This window comes from Sceloporus occidentalis, unplaced genomic scaffold, assembly GCF_023333645.1.
Source record: "Sceloporus occidentalis isolate IW3139 unplaced genomic scaffold, rSceOcc1.0.p SCAF_3, whole genome shotgun sequence".
Taxonomy (NCBI): domain Eukaryota; kingdom Metazoa; phylum Chordata; class Lepidosauria; order Squamata; family Phrynosomatidae; genus Sceloporus; species Sceloporus occidentalis.
This window is the reverse complement of record NW_028316983.1, coordinates 124,792,032-124,802,860: the sequence shown is the minus strand read 5'-3', so window position 1 is coordinate 124,802,860 and position 10,829 is coordinate 124,792,032. Positions and strand designations below refer to the sequence as shown.

The 10,829-nt window shown below is 40.5% G+C and overlaps 1 protein-coding gene across 1 annotated transcript in view; it reads left to right on the top strand.

Moving 5' to 3' along the window:
* The first annotated feature begins 300 nt into the window (after positions 1-300).
* ADCY10 (adenylate cyclase 10) overlaps positions 301-10,829 on the top strand; it is a 141,811-nt gene continuing 131,282 nt past the window's right edge. Inside the window, exons 1-3 of the mRNA XM_089518331.1 lie at positions 301-460; positions 933-1,037; positions 9,752-9,790. Of these exons, the coding sequence (XP_089374457.1) occupies positions 301-460; positions 933-1,037; positions 9,752-9,790 (304 nt within the window). The remainder of the gene's footprint in view (positions 461-932; positions 1,038-9,751; positions 9,791-10,829) is intronic.

The window sequence follows — 10,829 nt, the reverse complement described above, 5'->3', positions numbered from 1 at the left end:
CTGGACTCCAAAATCCTCAATCCTTTAGTCCCTTCGCATTCATAGGCACATTGGTTAGGAATGCTAAATACAGCCTTCTCTATAGCTTAGTAACTGTTGCCAAGATATCTATAGCTCCCAGTAACTATTATTGGAGTAAAAACATATGCCATTTCATTGTGACATATGCATGGCAACAGAGATGCTGTCTGGGCATGTGTTGAAGGAACATTCACAGTGCCTGGGCATCACAGAAGATCAAGAGGCTCTCTTTCCCACTGAGCCACTACCTTCATTAACCTAACACATCTAGAAGCCACAATGTCAGTAATAAGGATAGAGGACAGAAAGCTGAATGAGATCTCCACGCTTGGCAAAGTAGCTGCTCATGTCCCTGACTTGATAGTATATGGTGATTTCTCTCAGGAAGTCCCTTTCATTGAGAGTTTTGATGGTGTCCTGCTCTTTGTAGACATTTCAGGTAGGCAAAAAACCAGAGAAGAATCCTCAGGCTTAAAAAATTGGCTCTTGATACACACTTTTTGTGCCCCTGACATTAATTTCTGAGCCTGAGCTTGAAGAATAATGGTTATGTCTGTCTTCAATACCTGCCACGATCCTCAAAAGGGGGAGGCGGGATACAAATAAATATATTATTGCTATTATTATTATTATTATTATTATTATTATTCAATATAGTGATTTTGAGGGTGATCATTGGCCCCCATAGTTGCCAAGACATATTCTATAAGAAGGCAATCCAGTAACTTGCAATAGCAGTTAGGCGTACTGCTGTTTCAACCCCATAAAAAGCAAACCAGACACAGAGCAGGTTCATCAGACATCCTCTTCAAAAGTGATTCATAAGCTCTGATCTGCCCTTTCATTCTTTGAGTCTAATTCACAGTTCCAGGTTTTCTTTTATTGACACCAAGTGCTTATGCATATTAAAGGTTTCACAGCATTGACTGAAAAATTTAGCATGGACACCAAACTGGACCGTGGTGCTGACGAACTGACTCAGACTCTCAATCACTACGTAGGGGACATTGTGGAAGGTGAGTACAGCAGCATTGCATGATTATTCACAAGAAGTATGTCAGTGGGATTGATGGAGTTGTCAGCTGGTCTTCAAAATACCTTGACCGCTTAGACACTGCTTCAGAGATAGGCAAGCTTTTTGAGCCGGGGGCCGGGTTGCTGTCCCTCAGACAACTGGGGGGCCGAAGCTAAAAATTAAATAATTAAATATTTTTTTTAAAAAATTAATTAAATAAATAAACGGGGACCAATGTAGGACAAAATTTTCAAATGGAGGACATTTTTTTTAAATAAATGGAGGACACGCAAAAAATTTGCTGATTTTAAAAAATGTTAATATAAATGCATGTTTTGGAGGCTTCTATAGAGAATTGCCCCCCTTGCCTGCCTCCTCCTGATAGGCCAAAGGCCCCATGCCCTCACGCGAGAGGCCAAAGGCTCCGGCGGCAATCGGCAGCAGGACCAGGCGGGGGCCGGTCCCAAGGCCTTGCCGGGCCGCATCCAGCCCACGGGCCGCAGGTTGCCTACCCCTGGCTTAGGCGGTATGAAGAGGTATATAAATGAAGCTTGTTTTTTTTTCCTGGAACAAAAACTAAGGAGACTACGATGGAATCTGTAGTACAACAAATGACAGTTATTGCTTCTTTACTGCCGAGTTTCTTTTTGAGAGATGCCATATTTTCCCAGCAATCAAGCATCAATACACAGTGAAGTCAAAGGCTTTCACAGCTGGCACCCATAGTTTTTTGTGGATGTTTTGGGCTATGTGGCCGTGTTCTGGAAGAATTTATTCCTGATGTTTCATCTGCATCTGTGGCTGGCATCTTCAGAGGGTGGTGGCATGGAAGTGTGTGACCCTTGGTTAAGAGGAAGTGATTTACATGTTAATCAGTGTGTTGGTCTGTTGGCAAGGCCTCAGGATGGGAGGATATGCGAAGAGGATTTATGGTACATTACAGACCGCTGAGAAGGGGCGGTCTGCCGCCGCCGCCGGTTGCAGTGTCTGGGAACCGCAGCAGCCAAACGGCGCAGTTCCCGGAAGCTGCCAAGAAGGAGCGTGAAAATCGCGCTCCTTCTTGCGGCCCGGAAGAGACACCGTGAGGTGCTAGTTGCGCACTCATGGTGTCACTTCCACTGCACGACGTGCGGACACACAGCGTCCGCTACGTCAAAATGGTGGCAGACATGTGGAACGGCCACCGCCATTTGTTACAGACTCTGTTATGGACCCCTTTGTCAAACTGGGATGTCCTGAGGACGTCCAAAATGGCGGTCTGTAACCCGCCAATGTCTGTTTAATTGGTGAGCTGTTGTCTGCTGGGAAATCCCCTGACTCTGGTTGATTTTCATTTGAATTTTGCTGAGTCTTGATTTTGGTGTATTTTAGGACTGGTAGCGAAATTTTGTTTACTTTCAGGGTTTTTTCTTTCCTGTTGAAATTGTCCACGTGTTTGTGGATTTTAATGGTTTCTCTGTGCATTCTGACCTGATAGTTGTTGGCATGATCCAGAATTTCAGTGTTTTTCAGCATACCCGACAGATGGCCACCCAGCCTCTGTTTAAAGACTTCCAAAGAAGGAGACTACGATGGAATGTGTTCCACTGTCAAACAGCCCTTACTGTCAGGAAGTTCCTCCTAATGTTGAGGTGGAATCTCTTTTCCTGGAGCTTGCATCCATTGTTCCGTGTTCTAGTCTCTGAAAGAAATGATATTCCCATTCCTTATGTTCCTTAATTTTAGCATATCAGATGTATGTGTGCCACCTGAACTGGAGACTCAGTCCTTCCAAATTTAATAGTCTTTCATTTTCTAGCTTTATCCAGTTAGCTAACCATGTTAGCATATTGGCCTGGTAATAAAGTTCTAAGTCAGGCAAGTCACATCCTCCATTTATTTATTTTTTCTATCAGTGTTTTCCATTTTATTTGTGCCTTCTTTCCTTCCCATATTATTTTTTTTCCAATTCTTTATTCCGCAAGTCGAATGGTTTATTATTTGTTATACTGGGTAGAATTGTGAATAAAAAGTTGAGTTTAGGAAGGACTGACATTTTGACTGTGGCAATTCTACCTGAGAAAGATAATTTAAATTTTGACCATTTTATTAGACCTTTTTTATTTCTTTCCACTTATTGTTATAGTTTTTGTCAAACAAATCTGTGTGGTTTTTTTTTTTTTTTTTTGGTTGGTTTGGTTATTCATAAGCCTAGATATTTCACTGTCTTAATGATCTGGCATTTAAATTTTTCTGTGAGTGCTTTCTATTCATCTATTGTTATGTTTTTTTGTGATTATATTAGATTATATTAGATTTTTGTTTGATCATCCTGAATCCAGATATTTTCCCAGACTTATAAATTGTATTCAGTCAGTATTGATGCAAAGATTTTATAATCTGTATTCAACAGAGAAATTGGTCTATAGTTTATAACTTCTGATAGGTCATTATCTTCTTTAGGCATTAGTATAATTAGAGCACTTTTCCAGGAAGTAGGGATTATCTGTTGGTTTATTTATTTTATAGTTCTATACAATGCCAGTTCTGCCTCAAATGTTTTATAAAACTGAGCTGTAAACTCATTGGGTCACAGCGATTTCCCTGTTTTTGCCTTTGTGATTGCTTCTGTTATTTCTGAGATTGATATTGGTTTGTTAAATTCCTGTCTTTGTTCCTCTGATATTTGTGGGATTTTCTCCTTTTCCAAATATTTCTGTATTTTCCTTTATCTTCTGATGTTACTTGTTATTTGAACAATTTACAATAATAATTATAGAAAAAAATCTTGATTTTTTTTCTGTTGTGTTTGATATTTCCCTTTATTCTTGATACCTAATATTAGCATTTTCTCTTTGTCTTTCCTTAGTCTGTACGATAGCCACTTCCCCGGCTTGTTTGCATTTTCAAAATGTTTTTGCTTAATAAACTTTAATTTATTTGCTATTTCTTGTATTGTTTCTTGGGAGAGTTGTTTTTTAAGAATTTGAATTTCTTTTTTCAAATTTGTATGCTCGGAGTTTGTACTCTAAGTCTTTTATTTTGGTGCCTTGAATCTTTGGATCTTCTCTAATAAAATTACTGAGGATTTCTCGAACTATAATTAATAACAAAAGGTGAAAAAGAGCACCCTTTTGAATTTTGTCTTTTTACCATTTATTATTAGTTGTGCCATTTGATCCATATAAATATTTTGGATCCAACTTAGAAATTTATCTCCCACTCCATGTTTTTCAAGTACCTTCATCATATAATCCCATTTTACACTGTCAAAAGGATTTTCGCATCGATAAACAACACTGCTATTTTCTTTTCATTGTTTTTTTCATAGTATTCAACCATGTCTAGAAGAACTCTAATATTTTCTTTCATTTGTCTCATTGGTAAAAAAACCAACAACCCATGATCTTCTTTTAGAGTGTTTTTTTAATCATGATGCCAGAATAGATGTGTAGATTTTATAGTCCAGATTAAGGAGAAATATTGGTCTGTAGTTTTCCACTTTGGTTTTATCCTTCCCTTCTTTATGGATTAGATTTATGTTTGCAAGTTTCCAGGACTCTGGAATCCCAACTCTTGGGATTGCATTTAGCATCTCTTTTAGTGGTGTTGGTAGAAATTTCTGTAGAAATCAGCAGAAAATCCATCTGGATCAGGAGCTTTGTCAGCTTGTAAGTTTTTGATAGCTTCAAATCTCCAAACATTGTATTTAAGGTTCTTAATAGCGTTTAAAAGAAATAAAAAAGCCACACCTTCCAAGTGTTCCCAACTAAACTAAATTCCACATCTTTTCAGTTTGTCTGTTAAGATGCTATATTCTTTACTCCCTTTTAAAATGTTTGCTGATATAGCTTTAAAAATCTAAATAATTTTCTCACCCATACTCAATTTATCTGTCTGGTGCAACTGAAGAATCTCAGACTTCATGTGTCTTTTTACAAAACGAATTATCAGATATCTGACTAGCTTCATCTGTCTTGCAACCCAAGAATCCAACGTGAAAACTTTATCCACTTCAAATTTCAATTTCTCTTTTTCTTTTCCCACAAATACTGACAAGACATCCACCATCCTTCCATGAATATTCTGTTGTCCCTCAGTCCTTCTAAATCTTAAGTTCATTTCTCTCCCTTTTATCTCCACCAGAACCATTGCTTCCAGGTCCTGTTCTCTCCTTACAGTCATCGTTTCAGCAAATTCTTCTAATTTCATAGTACTTTCCTCCAAAAAAGTGAACTTTTCATTCATCTGCTGCATATCTGTAGAAATTTGGATTAAAGACTTTTTTAAGAATGTCTTTTGCTTCCAACTTTAAACATTCCCTTATCCCATCCTTCAAATGTTTCTTAAACTCCTTTTTCAAGTCACTGTATATCGGACTCATCTCTCTGATTCATTGATTTGACAAGGTTCCCCATGACATTCTTGCAAACAAGCTTGTAAAATGTGGGCTAGACAAGGTAACTGTTACATGGATTTGTCATTGGTTGACCGCCCGAACCCAAAGTGTGCTCAACAATGGCTCCTTTTTATGCTGGGGAGAAGTGACCAGTGGGGTCCCACAGGGCTCTGTCCTGGGCCCAGTGCTATTCAACATCTTTATCAATTACTTAGATGACAGGATTTGGGGCATACTTATCAAATTTGCAGATGACACCAAATTAGGAGGAGTAGCTAATACCCCAGAGGACAGTTTCAAAATTCAAAATGATCTGAATGAACTGGAAAGCTGGGCCAAAGCTAACAAAATGAAATTCAACACAGAGAAATGTAAGGCATTGCATTTAGGGCGGAAAAATGAAATGCACAGATATAGGATGGGGGACACCTGGCTGAACGAGACTACATGTGAAAAGGATATAGGAGTCCAAGTAGACCACAAGTTGAACATGAGTTAACAGTGTGATGAGGCAATTAACAAGGCCAATACAATTTTAGGCTACATCAATAAAAGTATACACTCATCCCTCCATATTTGCGGCTTTGATATTCGCAGATTTGATTATTCACAGATTTAATTAATATGTTCTCTCTAGGAATCTCTAGGTTGCACTGAAAGATCTAGAGATTCCTAGAGAGAATACTCTACTAGACATTTGTAGCTCCTGCAGTGCAGTTCTATGGTCAGTGTCTGTTGGACGTTCACCACAGACTAGCACTGGAGGACCTAAAGATTCCTAGAGAGGTGTCCTCTCAGGTAAAAACATGGTGTTTTTGTTATTTGCTTTTTTCATATTCATGGGGGTCCTGTGCACCTAACCCTAACAAATATGGAGGGACAAGTGTAGTGTCTAGATCAAGGGAAGTAATAGTGCCACTGTATTCTGCTTTGGTGAGGCCCCACCTGGAATATTGTGTCCAGTTCTGGGCACCACAATTCAAAAAGGACATTGAAAAACTGGAGCATTTCCAAAGGAGGGTGACTAAAATGATGAAGGGTCTGGAAACCATGCTGTATGACAGTGATGGCGAACCTTTTGGGGGCCTTGTGTCCCAAATGATTTTTTTTTACGGCACTGGGGATTTTAGTGGGCGGGGTTTCTGCCCCCCCCCCCCCGTCCTGGCCTCCAGCTGTCCCCCAGTGTTTGCTGGCTTCTGAGTGTCCCTCTGGCTCTTCCCCCTGCTGTTTGCTGGCCTCACTCAAAGGACGGCAAATGGGCTTTGGAGGATGGCATCCAGAGGCAGGTGCCTCTGGTTACCGCCCTCCGGTGTTTGCCGGCTTCTGAGTGTTCATTAAGCCAGGAAACAGGCTTTGGAGGATGGCAGCCAGAGGCAGGAGCCTCTGGCTGCTGCCCTCCGGTGTTTGCTGGCTTCTGAGTGTCCCAAAGGGACACTCCCTTTGGGGACACTCAGAAGCCAGGAAACGGGCTTTGGAGAAAGGTGGCGGGTGGCTCTGGTTGCCACCCTCTGGAATTAGCTGGCCTCTCCTCCACCCCCCCCCCCCCGTGCAATTTCAGACCCATAGCAGTCTTTCCAGAGACAGCTATGGATCTGAAAGGGCCCATGGGGGGATGGAGAAGCCAGCATACGTCGGCTCCTCCGCTCCCCACCTCTTTCCTGGCCTCCAGCTCTCTAGGATAGGCAGCTGAAGGCTAGGAGAGGGCTAGGAAGAGGAGCCAGATGCGTGCACCTCTGGCTCCTTCTCGCCAGTGCCATTTTCTGGCTGTGATATTTGCGGATTTGATTATTCATGGATTTAATTAATATATATATTCGACTATAAGTCAACCTCATGTATAAGTCGAGGGCAAGTTTTTGGGGCCAAAATGATGGATTTTGCTATGACCCATAGATAAGTTGAGGGTAAAATTTAGGGGCATATAGCAAAAATCTAAAGGATGAAGCAAACCAAAACAATGTCAAAGAACTTATAACATTTCATCAGACATAACTCTGTGCTTACTCTTAAGACTGAATGGATGAGGAAGTAGAGGGAGTCAGTGCTTCACATATTATACTCTTGCTTTTCACCAGGAGATTGTTCCTTCTTTTAAATAAGAGCTAAGATACAGTACTTACATTGACCCATGGATAAGTCGACTCCAGTTTTTTGGGTCAATTTTTTGATCTAAATTTTTAGACTTATACATGAGTATAATGTTATCTCTGGGAATCTCTAGGTCTTCCAGTTCAGAGGCCAGGAAAAAGCAGGGAGGAAGAGGAACAGGCACATGCGTGCCTGTTCCTTCTTGTCCCAGGCCTGTGCCTGGCGAAATGGCACCGAATGCCATCCATGGTACATGTGCCATAGGTTTGCCATCACGGCCCTATGAGGAATGACATAGGGAGCTGGGTATGTTTAGTCTGGAGAAGAGAAGGTTAAGAGGTGATATGATAACCCTGTTTAAATATTTGAACGGATATCATATTGAGGAGGGAGCAAACTTGTTTTCTGCTGCTCCAGAGAACAAGACCTAGAACAATGGATGCAAGCTGCAGGAAAAGAGAGTCCACCTCAGCTTTAGGCGGAACTTCCTGACAGTAAGGGCTGTATGACAGTGGAACACACTCTCTCAGAGTGTAGTGGAGTCTCCTTCCTTAGAGGCCTTTAAACAGAGGCTGGATGGCCATCTCTTTGATTGAGAGTTCCTGCATGGCAGGGGATTGGACTAGATGGCCCTTGTGGTCTCTTCCAACTCTACGACTCTATGATTCTGTGATTCTATGATTCTATGATTCAAGTTATCCATCAGTTCTGTCATTTGTTGAATGTCGAATTGGTTGAAGGTTGCAGCCATAATGTGAAATACTTCACCACGTTATTTATATGGGGTATAGTCTGCAATTTAGTTTTGTCTTTTCTGCACCCCCCCCTCCCCACCCCTCCAAAGATAGTGAAAAACAATGTAAGTGGGTGAGAGATTTCTTCTGGAAGCTGTGCAGTTTCCTGTGTGTAATTTTTAAAAATTACCTGAGAAACCGTGGGCCCAAAGAGACAGGCCAAAACAAAGCTGCTTTGGGTCACTTTGGAGGTATACTGTTTAAATGATGCAGGCATCCTAAGAGGCTGGAAGCTGTACCAAGGCCACACTCCAGTCCTAAGGACTGCAGAGCAGCTTTGGCACAGCTTCTGGCCTCTTAAGATGTGTGTGTTATTTAAACAGCACACTTTCAAAGTGACCCAAGGCAGCATTATTTTGGTTTGTCTGTTGTTTATGTTGTGTTGGGAGCAAAAAAAAAAAAAAGTTCCCATGATGTGAGGAAACTTTTCACATGCCATTTTTCTTCTCACCAGTGTTTCTCAACTCCAAATTTTACCTGAGTTGGGAAATGGAGAAATGTCCATACCATTCCTGTTCTGTAGTTGTCAGAATGCAGGAAGACTATTTTTTTAAAAAAAAAATAAAAATAAAAATACATACTCTTCACAGGTATAGGTATGTTTAGTGCTTTATTTCCATCTTTCTTTGGATTTGACACAAACGATGTCTTAGATGATGTCTCAGAACACCGAGCCTCTCACAATCCACAACACTTTCACTGTAACCTTTGCAATGAGGATGGTGTTTTAAAAATTGCTTTTTAAATTGCATTTTAATTGCGTTAAATTGAATGCTTTTAAATTGCACTTTAATTGTCACTATTAATTTTCCTACCTATTTTTTTAAAAACAAGAGTATAGTGCTAAAAATAATTTTATAATGTATATTTGTTTATAAAAAAGCATTATTTTATAATTTTATTGTAGCACTGTTAATTATATTATAACATATGACACTATATCTTCAGCTCTTTCATTTTAAAAATCAAACCAGAAAACATCTTAGTTATAATTTTAAACAAATGCTCTCGTGTATACTATGGAAAAAACAGCTGCTGCTTTGTTAACAATCCTTGTTTTTAATAATAGTATTACTGTTCTGAGACCTAGGTCGTAGCTGAAAACAGTGCTATTCAATTTATTTGACACAGACAGACAAACAGACTCACATGGGGTTATAAACTGGTACCCAGTTCAAGGATTATAGTAATTGTATGCAGCATTACACAGAGCAGGTACATCACACCCACTAGTGTGGATGGAATACAATGGGATATACAATCTACAGTACTTCTGATAATATGAGAAGTCAACTGCAATTTGAATTTTATTGTGAAAGAGAATTGATTATATACAGTCAAGGGCCACCATTTGGAAGTAACCAATACAAAAGACAATTCAGTCATTGAAAAGCAGGTTTCTCCTCAGAAATCTTTCTGAAACTCTGTTCTTCTCTTCTTTCCTTTGGTCTACAGAGGTGCTTGTTTTTGGAGGTGATGTCTTGAAATTTGCAGGTATGCATTATGGATAAGCAATTTTAAAAAGTATATGAATTGGGAGTGGCGGGACATTTTGTTTGGTTTGAAAACTGAGCCTACTTTCCTCTTATTCCAGTCAAGAATTAGTAAAAATTTGAAAGCCATAGAAAGGTCCTGCAGAACCAACAGTGACATGTTTCCCCTGTCTAGTTCTCATCATAGGTTGTCCTGCAAAGTGGCCAAACCTATTTCTGTCCCATAACCAGGTCTGAAACAAGGTTGAAATATATCTAGATAAAGCGTTTCATCCAGAAACTCCTGACTTTAATGAGCCAGGAAAGGCCTTTGTCTAGTACTGGGCTAGTACACATATCGTGGCCGTCACCTCTAAGAATCCTGTCTACATCTTCAGGCTGGATAAAATGAAATATCCTGAATAAACTTAATCCCCTTCTCCCCTACAAAGAAATAACAGTGAGGGGTAGAGAGTGCCTTCCCCCATCAAGATAAAGGGCCAGGCAGCTTTGCAGTCCTGTGCATGACCAGGGCAGGTGGTGCCCTAATGCAAGAAAGGAGGGTGGGGAGAAAAAGAGTTATTTTTGCAGGACTGACAAGGAAAATACCAATATTTGAAAACCCCAAAGTCCACTGGGGCAAAGCAGCACTAACAGTGGGGAAGGGATGGCATGATCAACATGGGAAGTTCGTGAGCTCTTGCAGCTCAGTTCCGACATGAGTGCGGTTCCAACGATTCAGATTCACGTCATAACGTGAATGTGTTTTCAGACATGATTCCTTTCTATGGGAGTTCCTTCCGTGGGGCTTCCACAGTGATTCCAAAGTGACCCCTTAGTTTGGTGAAATTGGAAAAAAGGTAATTCATAGAATTTGCTTTGAACATCACTTTGATTTCACTTTGAATTGGTCTGGTGTTGAAAACCACTCCGATGTTGCCCCCCCCCCCTTGGCCCCCTTCATCCTGCTCCTTCATTGCCCTCCTCCTCCTGCATCCCCATCTCACCTCCCTCTGCCACATATCATATCATCCCCTGCTGCTCCTGCATCCCCATCTCGC